Consider the following 18,341-nt stretch of genomic DNA (forward strand, 5'->3'; position numbering starts at 1 on the left):
CAAGCCAGGGCAGACCTTTGGCTGTTTGTCATGGTGCTTCCTCCCTCCCAGTCCTTGGGGCCACATTTAAATGGATTGCCTAGCTCTATAAATCCCACCCAGGAACTGTTCTTGAGCATGGCCCTGCAGTTTTCTTCAGTCAAAACATGCTTACATGCTAATTCACTGAGATCACAGCAACCGCACCACCCCATCTGCACCCTGCCTAGCCAAATCATAGCTCTGTGTTCTGCTGAGCTGAACATCTGACATGCTTTAAAATAAAGGGGTGGCCAGCCAAGCAGTGGTCAGTGCTGCTGGCTGCCTGGGAGAGATGGTGGGTCTGTGTGGCAAGTGGCTTGCCCGGTGTCCCAAGCTGGGGACACTGAGCCCTCCTGGGGCAATGAGCTGCTCCTCTCATTGCTGCAGGCTGGCTGTGATGGAGGTGAGTGGAAACACTTCCGAGGCTCCGCAGAAAGATTTTTCTCTGGTCTTCTGGGCACCACTCTTCTGCTGCACTACAAGCTGCCTAGGTAACTCTGCAGCAGTCAGGTCCTAGGCAGAGGTCTTGAGGAGACTTGCTCAGGTGGTTTTGGGGCAGAGAGCATCCACAAATGTCTTGTGCAGCCATGAGACTGCCGGAAACATCCATATTTCTTTTTCATGCATCCCCACCACAGCAGCGTGATCTTCCTTTCCTCTGTCTCATGACCACTGTAAGGACCACAAACCATTTCATACATGGGGCAGAACTGACCAAAAGAGTCTCTCTCTCTTGCAAGAGGTATGATGCTTCCACAGCATCAGCAATGATTCCAGCTTGCTTAAAATTTGAGGGGCTCCAGGAGGATGCTAAGGCCATTTGTCATTTAAACATGATAGCCTCTACTGTCCAGGGGCTCCAAAACCTGAGGTGAGAGTTGAAAGCATCTCTCATCCATTTCAGAGATGTTTCAGTAAGAAGTGTTTTATTCTTACCCTGGGCTGTGTCAAAATGATGTGATCAAAATATTTGGCTGTAAATTGCTTAGCACCTGTAGTCCTCAGAGACAGAGCAGGCTCAGCTTCCTGGGGTCTGTCTTGGAAAGAAAGGGATATATTGTGCTGTTAGAGGAAAGTTCTTGGGACACTGGATGAGATAACCTTTGTGGAAAGGGGGATAGGATGGAGAGGTCACACAGTGTCTAAGCTGAGGTCCCTTGCACTACTCCAACAACTCCTAATGCTGGATGCACCCTCTGTCTGACCATCCATGGACATGGCCAGTACTGTAGAGAGGAGAAAGAGGATTTTGTAACCGTGTGGAGGCCAATTTCCTGGACCAGGCAGCGGAAGCCTCTTTGCTCCATCTGAACCAGGCTGAAGACTGTGGTTAATTGTACTTCATTGCAAGCTGAAGCAAAGCATCACCAAGGAGCTTGCAACCAGCTGGTCGGCAAAGAGGAGAGGCCATAGAGGGAGGAAGTGTGTTTCATAAATGTGGGTAAGGAATATATATTATGAGCATGCTGGGAATAAAAACAAACTTGTACCAGGGAATAGTGTGCCTCAAATTTCAGAGCAGTTCCTGTGAGCCCTCTGAAAGCTTATTGCAGTTTTTAAGAAGTCACTAGTTGCAGCAATATCCCCAATGTTTAGGAGTGAGGAATATTGCTGGACCCTCTAGAGCCATGCCTCCAGAAATCTAATGGAATTATTAAGTGCATTTAGAGTTCCTGTTTATTGTTAGAGGCGTGATGTGTTAGCTTGTCTGCTGAGTTGCTTTTGTTCGTGCAACGCTCATAAATTGAAAATAAAAAGGAAAAGCAGCCAGAGATCTGCTTTTTATACCAAACAGGGGTTGTTTGAGTCACCTGGTCTTGGTTACACCTGGCTGCTACATTGTCCCTCACCTATGCAGAAGTTTTATTTGCACCATGCTGATGGATGGGCTGTCTGGGAAGGGAAGTGTGATGCAGCATTCAGATGTACTTGTAAGAATTAAGCAGAAAGCTTTTGACATTTTGAATGTATTTTTCTATCATAATGAAAAATGTTGACTTTGTTTTGAGCCAGAATGACAAAACAACTTTTTTATTTACACATCACGTTTCTGGGGGAGGGGAGCATTCAGCTAAAAGCTGGTGTGTTTCAGCCATGGGGGAAATTGCCTTCCTACTGTCTCTCCTTTTTTTATTGGAACAAATAGACACATAGTAAAAATGTGAGCCAGCTTTTTTTTTTTTTTTTTTTTTTTTTTTTGCTTATACTATAAAATAGGGAGCAAAGCCGGCTTCCCCTCATTTTCCTTTGCTTCTTTATTCTGTCCTTTCTTTGCCAATTGGAAACAGAACCCAGAGTTACTTTGTCTCTGGAAACAGCTCTTGCAGGACTAAACTGTTTTCAATGCTTTCCAAATAGAAGGGCCCTTTGGAGCCTACATGGCCTTCTGAAAGTTTACAGGAGAGGAGGACTGACAAAATAAATTCATATTTTCTTCTGTCAAGCTTGTTTGGTGAGAGGAAGAACTGGGGAGAAATATTCACAGAGAAATTTATACTGGCAATTTCCCCACTGACTAATCAATATAAAGGGAATTATACACAAATATGAGTACAAAAAACTAGAACTGCCTGTCCTTTTCCTCTCTTTTCTTCTCCAACACTACTGTCAGCCTTCCCCTCTCAGGAACAACCTTCTAGAAGTGCTTTGGTGTCTGCATCATGTGGGGAGATAGGAACAGAGCTGGTGGAAGGTTTATGTTCTTCTCACAGCAGTGTTCAACCCCAAAGCAAACAAGGTTTCTCAGTTCAGGAGAAGAGCTCCTTCATCAGTGATACTGTCGAGATGCAGATATGGTTTCTCTAAATCAATAGCAAGAAGAAACAGAAGCAGAAAGCAGCTCTGTAGTGAGACAGCATGAGAACAGGCTTCACGAGTACTTCAGCTGTGATGATAAAGCTCCTTGCTCATCAGAAGTTCCCAGTGCTGTGCCATATGTTGCTCTCCTTTTACAGAATAAAGATTGAGTATTAAATGAGATCTAGCAAGGAATCATTGATTAGAGTTGCTCCCTGGAAAAGATTAGGAGAACATTTGGTTTTCAGTTTGAAAATTAAATGAAAAAGTAACAAGCCTTGAAGGAACGTTCCAATGTGGTTTTCATCTGGCTTGGCAGGTTTCTCCTGGAGAACAGAAAGCTAAAAGAAGATAGGAATTAGAAAAACATGCTGTGACCCGGATAGAAATTCTTCAGCAAAACGGGAAACACAGAAGCAAAACAGTATGTAATGAAAGCCAAAAATCTTATTTAACCGTGTTTGTCTCTCTTGTTTCTTCTGCAGGGCCAAATATTTCCAGGGGAAGAAGGTGAATGGAGAATTTGATATCCGAGTGGAACAGGTCAGTGACAAGTGAATTTCTCTCTAAGGAATGCATGTGGACAGGGCTAAGGAGAGGTAATCTGTCCCAGGAACAGTAATGAGGCTCATAGCCTGTTTTGTGACAGGCACTGGACACATCCTGTTTCCCTGTTAGCCTTGTTAGACATTCATTTCAGCTGAAAACTCTTCATGTTGGGGTCTGTCCCCTGCTCTGTGTGCTGGTGCAGTGTCTGTCAAACAAAAGTCCCATATTGACTGAGACTGGATGCCGTTGCCAAAGTAGAAATTATTGTTAACAATCATCATCTGCAGACACCCGACTTGAAAGCAGGCATAAGAAGAGAGAGATGTAGAGATAAGGTGGTGATCCTGAAGGAATCATATGCTTATTTTATACTCATTAGGGCCATAATAATGTTTGGGCAGATAAAGAAATCTGCTGAATGTTGTTTGAATGACCTGATATTTTCTGTTTTTATAAAGCTGTTGATTCTGCATCACAGATTTTTAATGCAGTGGTTTTGAAGACTTTCTCAGGACCCATTGCCCTTGAAAAGGTTTCTTCTCTTTTCAAAGGGGTCCTGTCCTATTGTCTATGACTGTTCATGAGTGCACATGTTCTGATCAAACTGCTTCTGGGACAGATTTTTCTTTTTTATTGATGTCATACTTGTCAGTCTGGGTGGTATTAGCAAGAATAATTCTTCCTGGCATTTCTTCATCAAAGTCCTTATTTTGTTGTCTGCCTTAGCAGTTATCCTAAAAGAGTATAGGAAAAATATAAAAAAAATTAAATCATGCTTCTCACTTAGAAGATCCAACTGTCTCCATCACTCAAAGCAGGACCAGCTTCAAAGTTAGACCAGATACTCTTCAAAATGACCTGTTAGTTCTTTCCTAAACCTCCCAGCTCTACCTTTCCCCTCATACTCCTTCTCCTCAAATGTTACTGCACTTGAGGTCCTTATAAAGGAACTGCCTTCAAATGGTTGGTGAGTGCAGAAGGTCAGAAGTGGACTCTGGTTCCCTGCTGGGAGATCAAGTTGAGACCCTTGTCACTATCACAAGGTAGCTTATCCCATTTCCCCACGGACTCCTGTAGGGAGATTTTCCTAGTCTACCTCTTGAAATCCTTCACATAGGCTGAATATCCATGTTTGAGATGAGGGAACAGATTGCTCCAAGCCAAGACCATGATGTGATTCTGCTGCTGAGGACCATGGCCAGGCCCCTGCAGCTTTCATTAAATGCCCACATAGGGACTGCTTCTTTGCCCAAGGGAATGAAGCCCCCAGTGGGCTGGAGAGTTGAGGAACAGAAAACAAGGATCCTGGCTATTTCCACCTTTCCCCTCCCTGCCACCCAAATCAGGCAGCCCAGCCTCTGTTTGGTGGGCAGGGAGCTGCTCTTGACTCTTCCAGACCTCAGAAGGAGAATGAATGATGACTTTTCCCAGCTGGATCAATATCTGTCCAGGGAAACACAGAAGCTGCATTGTCATGGGCAGTCCTTGAATCTGACCCCAGGCCCCTCCTGTGTATTGTTTAGGTGAAGAGAAAGGCACTGCTTCCTTCAAACTCTGGCTTTTTGTCCCCTTCTTTGTTTGGCCATTCATCCTTGCTCAGTATTTCTTGATATTTAATTTTTCTTCATTGCTCCTACCCTGTTTGTCTGGAGCTTTCCTAACTTCTTCACCCTCTTCCTCAAGCAGTCCAGGAGCCTAAACTGTTGTGGGAATGGGTCCCCTGAGGCAGAATGCTGACCCTCTCTACCTAAAAAATGAATATTCTTCCACAGTTTTCCTATGAAAAAGGAAAATAAAAGGGAATAACTGTTCATCAACATGGTCCACATCTTTCTCTTTGAGTTCCCAGCTTACCAGTCTTCACTCCTGTAACTCTCCCCTGAATGGCACACAGACTGGGCCATGGAGCACAAGCCTTAACCTGGCTGTTCAGTTCTGAATAACCTCTTCATCAGAGAGCTTGACTCTTGGGTACCTCTTGAACCATTTGGTCTGCTTAGTAAGTTAATTCAGTTTTTCGTTTTTCCATTTGATCCTGGTTCAGATAACCACACGTTATTAACTCAGCCAGAAATACAGTTTGCCCCAGGAACTTTTTTTAGGTTTTATAGGAGAAAAACCACTTTTGATCTGAAAAGCTAAATAACAAAGACGTTTGAATGGCAGAAAGCAATGAAAGGAAATATCCAAATGTTAAATACTCTTGAAAAACCACATCGGGAAAAAGCCACTGCCTTAATTTTACTGACCATGCTAACTCTTTTGCCATTCTTCCAGGATGTTCTGTAGCTGGTTTGAAGTTTTTCTCCTCCTCTTTCATATCCATCTCTGTTACATCTTAATTCTTTCTTAGCAAGCCATTTTAGCAATCTGTGGGGGAAGCAGAACAGGATAGTAGGTGATATTTTCTTGAAAGTCATGACATCACTTATTTGTAATGGAGCAGGAGTGCTGAAAGCAGCACTGTCTCTCCCTCCCTCAGCAGCGGGAAGTCAGTTATCTAATCTGGTTGTACACCCTACCAGCTCTCCAGGCTGCCTCCCCCCTCCTCTGAGGAATGCAGGACATGTGTGATCCTGCTGTCCTGCTCTGTCTGTCCCCCACACCCAGCCCTGTGGAAAGCATTGGCTCATTTCAGCTGAATTTGAGAAACAGGCAGATGTTTCAAGATGCTAAGCTTCTGCAAGAGGTGAATTCGGTTCATATTAGACACTGGGTAATACACAGGGAAGAGACTGTTAAATGCCATCCTGCTGCTCAGGGAGCTGCTTCTGCAAGTCTCAGCCTGTAGGAAAATAGGTTTTATGGACTCTCAAATAAGGTTTTCTGGTTCTTTATCACTGAATGAATCACATGGCCTCAATAACAACCCCAGGCCCTTGTTCTTCACATCCATTACCCCCAGGAAGAGACAGGGGTTACTGTGGGCAGCACCTGGTAAGGTGCTGGATAAGGAGGGGGCTGGCAGGGACACTGTGGCAGGTACACCACTCTCCTGTCGTCCATTAAAACGAATGTGAAGTCTGACTTTGTTTCCACCTTTGTTTCTTCTCTTCTAATCTTCAGTGTAACACTGAAACCATATTTATTAATGTGCTTTAAAGGCTGCAGGATTTATTATTGTCCACCATTTAGTGAAACCAGGCAGGCAGTGCCATTGCCTTCTTTCTGCTGGATGCAAGGAGAGAGGTGAAAGGCTTTGGTGGTGTAAAGCCAGTCCAAGTGTTCTCCTGAGCCATGGCTCCTTTTTCTTTGGAAGCAGTTTGGATTAAGTTTTGGTTATTTGCATATTTTTCCACTTCTATAGCAAAGATTGTCATTTGTGAGACTGATGGAAACACTGATCAAAAGTGAAAATCTATTTGACCTATTCCCATTAAAACCCCAATGTTTTAAGTTTTACTCTGTGTGGGTAAAGCCCTAAGCTTTAAGGAACAGCTGAGTCTAAAAATACTATCTCTATTTTATGCTAAAAATAAGCTGCTTAGATTTTGATCCACGTTGCTGCTTTTACTTGCCTGGTGATGTCTAGCTTTCAGAACTGCAGTGTATGCATCTCCAGTTCTTTCCTCTAGATATACAAATACTAAAAAAGTTCTTTCTGAAATGAAAAGCAGAAGTTTGAATAAATGGCTCGAAGGCTAAGTTGAACTTAAAGAATAATCTTAACGTGCCACAGGAGTGGACCACATTGCTTTTAGTCTCTCACAAAAAGAATTTTTCTTCTATCTCCTCAGTTCTTCATTGGCCAGAGGACAGGAGGCATTAGGAACCACATGAGGAACCACTGAGGAAGAAGAAGAATTACACTATAGGCCTTATGCTCTGTCAAATCTTTTCCTTCATTAGAGAGAAACTAATTCAGCACCTCCTTTCCCACCCTCTCTGCGCTGTCCCAGAGGACACCAAATCTTGTGTGCTCTAAGGATTCCTGGGGTTTCGCATACAGATCATAATATACCTCATGTGGGGGTCTTCTTGGGCATTAGACATGCCCCAAGCCCAAGGTGAATGCCTTGTGGCCATGCATCCCCAGCACAGCCACAGACAAGCAGAAGAGGGCAACAGAGATGGGGCTGAGACCTGGACAACCACAGACCCATCAGACAGGATAGTAGGTGACACTGAGGGTGGGGGGCAGATGAGTGGGACACTTGACACCTGTCTGGGAGAGTGATGTCCACAAAGCAGGAGGTGTGCAGAGCAGGGGCACTGGGATGGCCATGGAGACCTGGCTTATGAGAGGAGACTGACAGAGTTGAGTTTGTTTATGCTGCCATAACAGAGGATCAAAGGAGACATCAGTGCTTTTAGTAAATACCCTGGTGCAAGAAAGGGTTTCATGACATGGTGCCAGGCGTAGTGAGGGGTTAGACCCTATGGCTCTAATGGGCTGTTCCAGCTCTGTGCCCTGCATGGACCAGTGGGAGACACAGCAGGCAAGACCAAGCAGCACCTCTTAAAGAGAGTCCACCACCTTCATGGTACCTTTCCTGCAGGTATTTCCCAAAGGAATTTGAATATGTTCAGAGACATCTTTCCTGACACTGGCTAATGATGGTGGAGTGGGGTGAAAAGTGTGACAGGGGAGCCATGAGGCCAGAAGGTCCATCTACACTTTTATTCCTGTTGTTTGTTCACCCGTCTCCTTCCCACCATTTCCTGCTGTGATGAGGTGGGTCCGTCTGTCCGTCTGACACGCATTCTTCTTGCACAGCTCATTCACTTGTTCCCACTGTTCAGTTTATTTTCAGGGAATGATTATTCAGTGAACTCCTATGTACATGCTTCTGGAAAAGTCTTGTGGTATAGATTACAACTCCATTGGCAGCATTGTCAGGAAAAAAGTTGTACTTGGCAGTCACAGAAGATAATTGTAATACAAATCATGAATTCCAGCTCCTTTGTACTTCCCGCCCTAAAGAGGTATTTTCATGTGTGGCATAAAATGGTCCTTTCAAAAGGTAGTCTGACAGGTCTGTGTGTGTGATGAAAGGAAAATTAGCCTCTTGTCAAACAACTGTATAATTTTTGTTCATTATATGTTTAGGGTTTGGGTTTTTTTCCAACTGAATGCCAGAAAGCAGTTCAATAACAGCAACAGCAGTTCTCCTAGCTTTGCCACATGCAAGCATTCAGAAACCATGAATAAAGGGACCTGGAGAACTAGCAAGAATGACTCTAAAGTCATTTTCTTAAATTTTAAAAAATTTTCTTAAATTTTAAAAAATACTCTCTTCTTTTTTTTTTCTTTTTTGATTTTCATTGGCTTTTGGAGGTTTACAGAGTTCATGGTTTTGAGCCATTTCCTGGGATCAAAATATTTACAAATGCGCTTTTCTCTAAATCTCAAATTTTCAGACAGTCACATAACTTCTGAAATGAAAATTCAAGAGACAATTCTGAATGCCATCAGAGCTGATGCACCAAAAGGTGTTCACGCAGGGGAAGGCATCTGGACCTTCAGCACCAGCATTGTCTCTGGGAGAATGCATCCTAGCTTCAGGACTTGTGAAGAGCGCTTGTGGAAGCTGCTGCTGGAGCCACAAAGCAGCATTCCCATCACAGATGGACTCTGTCCATTCTTTTCTCTCAGAGACCAAACCCAGTAATGGGGGCAGGTGGGGAGCAGGGTGCCTCCCCAAAGAAAAATGTCTCAGGAAGAGACATGGGGAATCAGGATATGTAATCTCCAGTGCTGCATGCATGTGCACCAAGCATGCACAGCCCCAGCCCTCATCCCACTGGTACCCGTACTATCTGCCCACCTTTCTGCCTGTGCAGGATTTAGGGACTGCTTACTTTCCCCTTGAGATGCCTGCAATGGTTGGAGTGAAATGTGCTGCTTTAGGAATGCAGCCTGATGTGGGCTCTTCCTTGTACATATTGGAAGATCCATCAAAAAATAAGGCATAAAATCCACTGAGGAATGCATGTGATTTGATTTTACAGTAGCAACTCCTCAGCCCAAGTGCCTAAGCCATGGCACGGACCAGGCTAGTCAGCAGCCTAGACAAAGCAACGCAAGGATTACAGTGGATCTCAGCCAGAATGTGAGCTAAAAAGCAGTCACACTGCTGTATGTATGACAAATCCATACTCAAACATATGGTTGGCAGTACTGCAAGTGAAGGGAGTTGTGGACTTTCCAGAGAGAATCCTGGTGACAGCAACAACTCTGATCAATTCACTAAAAAACGTCATCTACGAGAAAATCTTACAAGAATGGGACTAGTTTTGTCTAGGAAAAAAAAATGGAAGAAGGATGTGCAAGTCTTTGAGGAATAAGCCTTTGGGTTCTGCAGGAAGACATAATGGACACAAAATAAGTGCTGTCTTAAAAGGTAAGGGGAGAGATTTAGGTTGGGCATTGGGAAAATTTTCTGTGGTTATTAAGGTACAGACTGCCTGAGGAGGTTCCTCATCTATGGAAGACAGAAGAGGTTATGTAGTATCTGCACACAATGGCAGAGGCAGAGATGGTCATGCCTTAGGAAAGAGAGAAAGACTGTGTGATGTCTTGAAGTCCTTCCAACACAACTTTCTGTTATTCTATGAATAATGCTTAAAATACACCTTGAACATGTGCTTCCCTTGAATCACTAACAGGCATAGCTACCAAGCCAGGCATTTCTACCATTTCATGATTTAAAATGGCAAAATTGTCCTTGTTTTAATATCAGGAAACAGAAACAGACACTAAAATAGCTCCCCAAAATGATCTCCAGCACACAGAGAGCACTGATGGAAACTGAGAGTACCTTAAGGTTTAGTCCAAATGATCTGGAGAGTTCTCTGATTCTTAATACCTGAAGCAGGCATTTTTGACAAAACTGTGATCAAAGTAGCTGTGGGCATCATCTCATATCTGAGCCTCACAGAGGTATGAAATATTTCTACTCCCACAGTCTGTGTTACGTTATTCTTCAAGACAGATTGTGTCACATTTGTCACACATAGTTTGCTCTTGCCCTGAATGTTTTTGCAGCCACTGGCACTGTTGCAAAGCAAGTATAAAACACCACCAGGCTAATGCAGTGCCTTCTTCTGTTCCATGATTCCTAATGCAAATGACTCTGCAAGGCCACGGGGAGCTGGGCTCTCCCGTTTTATGCATAGTTACCTGTCACTGTATCTGCATGGGCTGCTTTCAAAAACCTCTTTGTCTGCAAGGTAAACTCAGCCTGGAGATGATCTCAGAGTTGAAATCCCAGCCAAGGGAAGTCATCAGGCTACAAAACCCACAAAGTTAAAAATACAGGGAGCACTGGAAAATCAACAGGAAACAATTTCTGCTGACTGAAGGTTTTAGCCTTCTTCCAAACGCCAGCTAGCAGCAGCCTGTTGGATGGGACAAAGCAGCTACATGAAAGCAGCAGCATTCCTTAACTTTGTCTGTTAAAGCAGAAGTGAATGCCAGGAAAAGGTCAGGATTGTCCCTCAGCTCTGATTGTAGATCTGGGTGTTTTGGGGGTGAGATAGCTGAATCCCCCAGACCCTCTCTACACTTCTCTCCCCTTGCCAGGGTTCCCTGGACAATGGTTGCCAAAGGGGATTTCTTCTTTTCTTCTGGCTCTTGACATTAGCGGGGCCTGAAATTGGTCCTGGCAGTTTGGCATGAAGTACTCACCAGCTCGGGGGGTTCTCAGGCCTGTTTGCAGGTCAGGTGTCTGAGCACAGCTTTGTTTGGCCTGACTTCCTCAGGGAAACGCCTGTCACACCAACTTAGTTAGACTGTAAGTGCCCCTCATCGAATGAAGATTGTCCGTTTTCACCCCCAGCAAAGAGGAGTGTTAAGCTCTTTACTACAAACCATTATGGAAAAAAAAACATGGTAGAAAAGCATAAAAATCATGAAAACACAGACCTAAAACTTGCCTTTCTTGCGCTGTGTTCACATCAGATAGTGCATTCCTCAGCAGCAGAAGCTGGAGGTCCAGCTCGACAGCACTCTGCTTTCAGAGCAGGACATCTCTGAGGCATATGGAGACACAGAGATGGGAAAAACATCCTTTCATCTCCCCAATCCACACAACCTCTGGAGCTAACGTGTAAACTAGCAAGAGTGCCTTGACCCAGTGGGGAGATCACTGATGGTGCCCAAAGCATCTGATCTTATTGAATTTGTCCAAGGTGGATTCCTCTCTCCCTAGATCTCCTGAGATTTTTTAAATGTATAAAAGGCAGGTGTCTTTTAGGGGTACATGTTCTCTTATCTCTGATCTGATAGGGTCACTGAAGAAGCGTGGCTGTGGCCAAGGCAACACAGCGCAATCTCTCACAGGTAAAACCCAGGCAGTCACCTGAACCACTGCCAATCCCTCCCTGTGAGGGTGTCTGTGTGTGTATGTGTTTGTGTTGGAAGTAGCATTTATTTCTTGGCAACAGGAATTTTCCCCCTCTTTTCATTGTAATTAGGAGTTACAACGATGTAAGATCATGTAAGGGTGTTGCTTTAAAAAGTTTACGCAGGGCCACAGACATGAAATCTCATTACATCATCGGGTCACCAGTCCACAGTCATTGCTTTAAAATTACATGGATTTTAAAAGAAGAAAGTTGGAAATGATTTTTTCATTTGTCATCTGGCCTTTGAGCCTTTACAGGTGCACTAGTTCTCCATTGGCAAGTTTTTTCCATGAGTTCATGAGGACAAAACATGCTTTTTTTTTTTTTTCCCCCTGCCTTTTTTTGCCTTTTTTTAATGTATAAAAGTTGTTCCTGGCACTATCTTTTGGTTCCAGCTAATAGAAGTAGCAGAAGAACATTAAACAGTACGAGGATCTCAGTAAAATCTTAAGTGTTAGCAGCACCATCTGAGTGTTCTGGTATTAGATAGCTACTGGTTAGAAGATGATTTTACTTCTGCCCAGTCCTCATCATACTAAGTCAGAAAAAAAACCTGAAAAAGGAAGGGGAAAAAAACTGCTCAAAGGGAGAAGACTATATTTTCTGCCTCAAAAAATTAAACCTTTATATTTATATTTATATTTATATTTATATTTATATTTATATTTATATTTATATTTATATCACAGGCACTAATTTAATATCAGATTTTGATTCTGCATCATGTTAGAAAGGGAGGACCTGCATGGCACTAGGATATTCTAGTTCAAGGATTACTCATTTGCTCATCAAGACCAGAGTTAGGATTTGAAGCCCAAGACTAACTCTGATCAGGTAATCCTGCCATCCTCCTACTGAGAGTGGCCTGAGACCACCAAGCCTTGCTAGCTCTCCAGTCAGGATTATCACATCTCTCACCCAGCCAGTCACTCTGATTTGTGTCCTGACCTTCACTGACAACTTCTGCAGTCACAATCACCTCTATGCCTTTTGCTCCCCACGGCTGAAATACCCCTTGCCAACCTTTCCAGCCTTGTAAGTCGTGCCTCTTTTAAAATACAAAGTGTTTTAATGATTGAGCAGCTCTGTTAATAGCCTATCCAGCTTTGCTAACTCTTTAATAGTAAAAATCTTAATAAGCAAATCACATCAGGTGACCTCTGCTTATCACCTTCCTGCAACATAATAAGGTTTAAAAAGGTTTAAATCTTTTGTATTAGATTTATAGCTGGCCAGTGGCACAGCAGCTAACTCAGAAATAATTCTAAATTGATGTCTCCAAGTGGAAACTTGGAATTTGAATTCAAATGACCTTACCTCTTTTTATTAATATTATTATTATTCTTTCCTGTGTGCATTTTTCAGCTTGCTCACTCTTAATTCCTTCAGTACTCATTACTGCAATAAGCCTAATCCTGTGTACTTTTACACCTCGAGTGTGGGAGCCATAAATACTTCTGCAGTCTCTCAGGGCAAACCAGCTATAATTGGATCTCCAGTTGCCTCACAGAAAGAAAAAAAAAGTTGAAAAAAAGAAGGAAAGGCACATTCCAGACAAAGAAAACTCTGCGTCTGTGTCCATGTGTTTGTGTCTCTGCCGCCCCTGAGTAACACTTTGTCCTTTTGCTCCACTCCAGGCCGAGTTCTCCGAGTTGAACCTGGCTGCTTACGTCATGGGTGGCTGCATGGTGGACATGCAGGTCATGAGGAATGGCACCAAGGTGGTCAGGTGAGGAGCACCAGTTGGTCTTGAAAACTGGGCTGTCTGGATCAATACTGGGGCGAGCAGGTTGGCCTCAGGGGGTGACAAATATCTGAGTCAGGGCAGCATAGTCCTGTTGGCTTCAAGGATTCTTGGAAGTGGTGAAAAGACTGGCCTGACTCTGGTGGGTTTGTATCAGGTCTCAGGTGCACATTATGCCATGCAGTCGTTGTTTCCAGTCTAGACCTTTCATGCAAGAGCAAATGCCTCCTTCTCGGGTTCTTTTTAGCCTCCAGACTCCCAACAAAAGGAATAACACATCTTCTCCCTTAGTTTTTCTTGCTTCTCTGCCAACTCACCTTCATTTTAAACAGTGGCTCTAATTCACTAGCCTACCTGACTTAGACCCTGAACCCAGTGGACTACCCTTGCAATAGCCACTAAGCCCAGATGACCAGACCAAGAGCAGCCCTGAGGAAAAGGACTTGGGGGTGTTGGGGGGACAAGAGGCTTGACATAAGCCAGCAATGCTCTCACAGCCCTGAAAGCCAACCACGTCCTGGGCTGCATCCAAAGCAGCGTGGCCAGCAGGGCGAGGGAGGGCATTCTGCCCCTCTGCTCTGCTCTGGTAAGACCCCACCTGCAGTGCTGCACCCAGCTCTGGGGCACCCAGTATAAGAAGGACATGGACCTGGTAGAGTGAGTCCAAAGGAGGGCCATGATAATCGTCAGGGGGGTGAAGCACCTCTCCTGTGAAGATAGGCTGATAGGCTTCAAGTACCTAAAGGGAACTACAACAGAGTTTTGCAAGGGCATGTAGTGATAGGACAAGGGGGAATGGCTTTAAACTGAATGAGAGTAGATTTTTTTCCTTTATTGTGAGAGTGGTGAGGCATGGGCACAGGTTGCCCCGAGAAGGTGTGGATGCCCCATCCATGGCAGTGTTCAGCACTAGATGGTGCTTTGAACAACCTGGTCTAGTGTGAGGTGTCCCTGCTCATGACAAGGGGGTTGGAACTAGATGACATTTAAGGTCCCTTCCAATACAAACTATTCTATGATTCTGTGATCCTGATGCTTGCAGCCTGATTTGCTCCTGAAATACCACTTCTTTTTTTGTGAGAGACTCCCAGTGCTCTGGCTTTGCCCTGTGGTATATCTCAGAGGTAATACCCGTCTCTGCTTGGTGGGGATTTCTGTCCTACTAGCATTACTTTGTAATTGCAGTCATTGCAAGAAGCCTTTTCCCGAGCAATGCTTCTCCAATCACACATCCAATTCACTTTCCAAAAGCATTGCTCCACCTCTTTCAAGCACCAGAGTGCCAGCAATCTGAAGCTAATGTGAGATGCATTTTTACAAGTTTTATGTGAAGAGTAGTGTACATTGTCACATGTGTGTATGATGCCTCTGTTTACACAGCACCAATATTACCTTCCACCCCATTATTCCCAAGCCTTCATCTTTATGAGCTCCTGTTGTTACAACTCTACATTTCATCTTTGATACAATAGCTTTTCTTTGTTTGTGTTGAAATCTCACTGCTGTTCCAAATTAATTTTTCTAGCTGCCCTGCTTCTCTGTGTACAATTCCTTCGCACTTTTGGTATATTCAGCATCTTTGAGTTTAATACTCTTGACACATTTAATCAATGCTTTTGTCTGTTTGCAACTAGTTCAAAATTAGAGATAGGGACACATAATGTAGCATGCAGTGCTATTCTTGAAAGGGATTCTTAGAACAGCTGAAAAACTGATTTTGAGCATGGTGGCCTCAGTTTAATTTCTCAATATGTCATTTCCAGTCTAAACAGTGCAAAGCAAAACATGTCACTGTCAATTAGCTATGACTGTGGTCCATCAATTCATTTCAGGTCCTAACATCTCTCTTAGTACATCCACAAGGCATTTGTTCTTTGGTAAAATGTCATGAGCCTCTGCTAAAAACCTTTAAAGTTGTGTCTGTTTCATGCATTTGCTTTCTCCTGTGCCGCAAATGTCTGTTTCTGAGTGAAACAAAGCATTGTGTCCCATGAACCAGCCGCTGGAGCATTCATCAGACAGTGTGCCGTGCTAATGCACTCTTGTGTTTGCTTGCTCATGATGCTGGAAGGTTTCCCAAGAACCATTTCCTAGGTTGATCACATCTTCATTTTCCTTCCTGTGTCTTTCCTCCCAAAGCCATTCATACATCTGGCAGAAAAATCTTGAGCTATTAAACTGAAACTGAAGACAAAATTTATTTCACAAAACTGTCTGGGGCATGGTGTTCATGTTTCTGCTCACAGTGAATACACAGGTATTCCAGCTAGCATTTTTGCATAGATATTTATATATGAAATACCTGGGGTTTTGAATGTCATTAGCTCAGGGTTTTTTGTTTTCATACCTGCATGTTTAAGGACACATTTGCCTTGTGGGAAGTGCATTTGGTAAATACACACTCGTCTGGATATGCAATTTATATAGCATATGCTACATGCCATAGTCCTTGCAAGCAGCAAATATTTGTTTGCAGCCTGTGCTGATGTGCCCCTGTTGTGCCCAGCTCAGTGAGTTTAAGAACTCAGGTTACCCAGCTTCCACAGCCACTCCTAGCAATACTCTAGAAGGTATAGAAATTAAAGCTCTTCTTCACTTTAGAAAGCAAATTGTGGAACTGAGCTGTGTAGAGGCACCTCAACCCATCCACATGGGTGCAGCTGCTTCCCACTCCCTTCAAGTCCCACTATCCCACTCACAGCCATGTCCTGCCTGGCCACAGACACACTTCAGAGTGCCCAGCCACAGGGGCACCCCTTCAACTCACATGTGTACCAACAGTGCTGCTGCTGTCATCTTTTTTCCATCACTTATTAGGCCTCTGTTAATTATTAAGCAAAATATTCATTCCAAAATCAGAATAATCAAAATGCTTCATCTTGTTTTTTTTAATACCCAGAGTCATGGAAACCCCACTGACAATTTATAGGAAGGTAAATACAACATCATCTTGCTAACAAGCACATTTGGGATGCCCCCCTGCAGGAGCCCTGCCTGCTTCACATTACTCTTCAAAGGGAGAGCAATAGAATGTAGCAGTTTAGTGGAAAGACAGTGAATATACTACAGACAAGTAGATTTAAATCACCAAAATAATAAATTTCTTAAGAGCAACAACTAATATTCATATTCATATTCAGCAACCACTGGGCTGTCCTCTCCAATTTGACATTATATGTATTGATAAGCTATCTAACAATTTATTAGCCTATAAAATTCTGTCATTTTGGAGCAGGTCTCCTAGTTCTGTCTTTAAGCTGTAAATACCGTATCGCACATGTAAAGCAAAGTTTAAACCAAAGCCTTTTTCTGCTGTTTGTGTAATCCCTTCTGACACCTTGGAGTTAAGGCATTTTTTCAGACCCCATGTCAACTGATTTGAACTGCCCTGGGAAAAAATTGTGGTTCTTTTACCTAAGAATTCCTAAATTCCCTAAGAAGAAAGTATAACAGTCCTTAAAGCCTTCCATTTACCACTTGCCTCAGGAAATTTTTAAAGAAAAAAAGATGCTTTAGAAATATTATTGGCAATTACAGAAAGCAAAGATGTGGACATATACATGACTCCTAGCCTGTGTATCTTGAAGTAAGTAGCTACAATTAAGTTACCAAACAATCTTACTGAAGCCAGGCATTACTTTGCTTGCCTGATTTTTAAAACAAGCATGGCTCCAAGAATTTAATTTTACAGTAACAGTGTTCTGGGTCTCCAGCTTCTCTTTTTTAGCTACTAAGTTCTGCACATCTGTAGGAGGGGGTGGAGGATTTGAGGTAGTGTCAGCAAAATGTGCTACTGGAGACAGAGGCTATCATCTAACAAATGTAAAAAACTGCATCTGTGTTTTCTGTGCCAGTTCCACCACGGTTTGTGAAGGCTCCATCAGCCTGTTCAGCACATTTCCTTCAGACAGAGAGCTGGCCATGAAGTGCCTTGTGCAGTCTCTAGCAAGCGCTTTCCTGTGTTTGCGCCCTGTGACCCTTGCCCTGACTGAGGACACCAGTGGGATGAGCTGGGCACCAGGAGCAGTGTTGGGCTCAGCCAGGGCTGGTGGGGTGGGGATGTCCCACACATTGGTCCTTATTACCCCAGCACTTACTTGGAAAAAATTGGCAGCAGACCTTCCCCACTGAAGAGTTAAATATGGGAAGCAGGAGGCAGTGTTTATTCATCTCAAAGGATCCCTCACCAGCTTAGACAGCAGCTCTTACAGCAGGGAAAAGGTGGGTGCAGTAGCTGGAGTACTAAAGAGTGTGTAAAAACAAGTGTGGGTTTATGCCTACTTTTAAAACACTTGGGTGGATTCTTCATCCTCCTCCCAGTGCACAACTCTTGACAACTTCCCTCCGGACAGGTCTACACACACAAACAGAAGGATACAGTGAACCATCTGCAGTCTAATTTACTCTAGAAAGCTCTTGGACTGTGTCACTTTTACTGGGGTTAGGTGTGAGGAATGGGATTTTTATTTTCAATTTCTCTGAAGGGCCCTTCCTGTCAATATTTTGGCAGTGTAAAGAGACTGTCAGCGTTGGCACTGCACCCACTCTGAGGTGCATTTATGCTTTCAGGATATTATAAAAGTGTTTAAGTAGAAATGAAAATTTGGGTTGTATCTGTTTCTGACAGCAACATTTCGATTCCCAAACTACGATCCCAGATTCTGTATTAGATTAAATTCAGTTCTCTGCTTGACTCTTGGATTTCACAAGACTTCAGCTATTAATTCCAGTAGATATGGGAATAAGGTGGGGATATGTTGAAAATCTGGACAGCTCTTTTACCTGGGGAATACTAGTGTCTTTGGGAGCATTTCAGACCTTTAAGGATATAAATTAATCATGCACCAGACTGCTCTCATCTCCTGTCTCCCTGTAGAGAGGC

General features: G+C 43.5%; 1 protein-coding gene across 1 annotated transcript in view; it reads left to right on the forward strand.

Moving 5' to 3' along the window:
* The window catches only part of SYN3 (synapsin III), a 236,808-nt gene that overhangs the window by 80,424 nt on the left and 138,043 nt on the right, over positions 1-18,341 (forward strand). Inside the window, exons 7-8 of the mRNA XM_069002932.1 lie at positions 3,303-3,360; positions 13,353-13,444. Coding sequence (XP_068859033.1) covers positions 3,303-3,360; positions 13,353-13,444 — 150 coding nt within the window. The remainder of the gene's footprint in view (positions 1-3,302; positions 3,361-13,352; positions 13,445-18,341) is intronic.

The sequence above is a fragment of the Aphelocoma coerulescens genome, chromosome 1A (assembly GCF_041296385.1).
Source record: "Aphelocoma coerulescens isolate FSJ_1873_10779 chromosome 1A, UR_Acoe_1.0, whole genome shotgun sequence".
Lineage (NCBI taxonomy): Eukaryota > Metazoa > Chordata > Aves > Passeriformes > Corvidae > Aphelocoma > Aphelocoma coerulescens.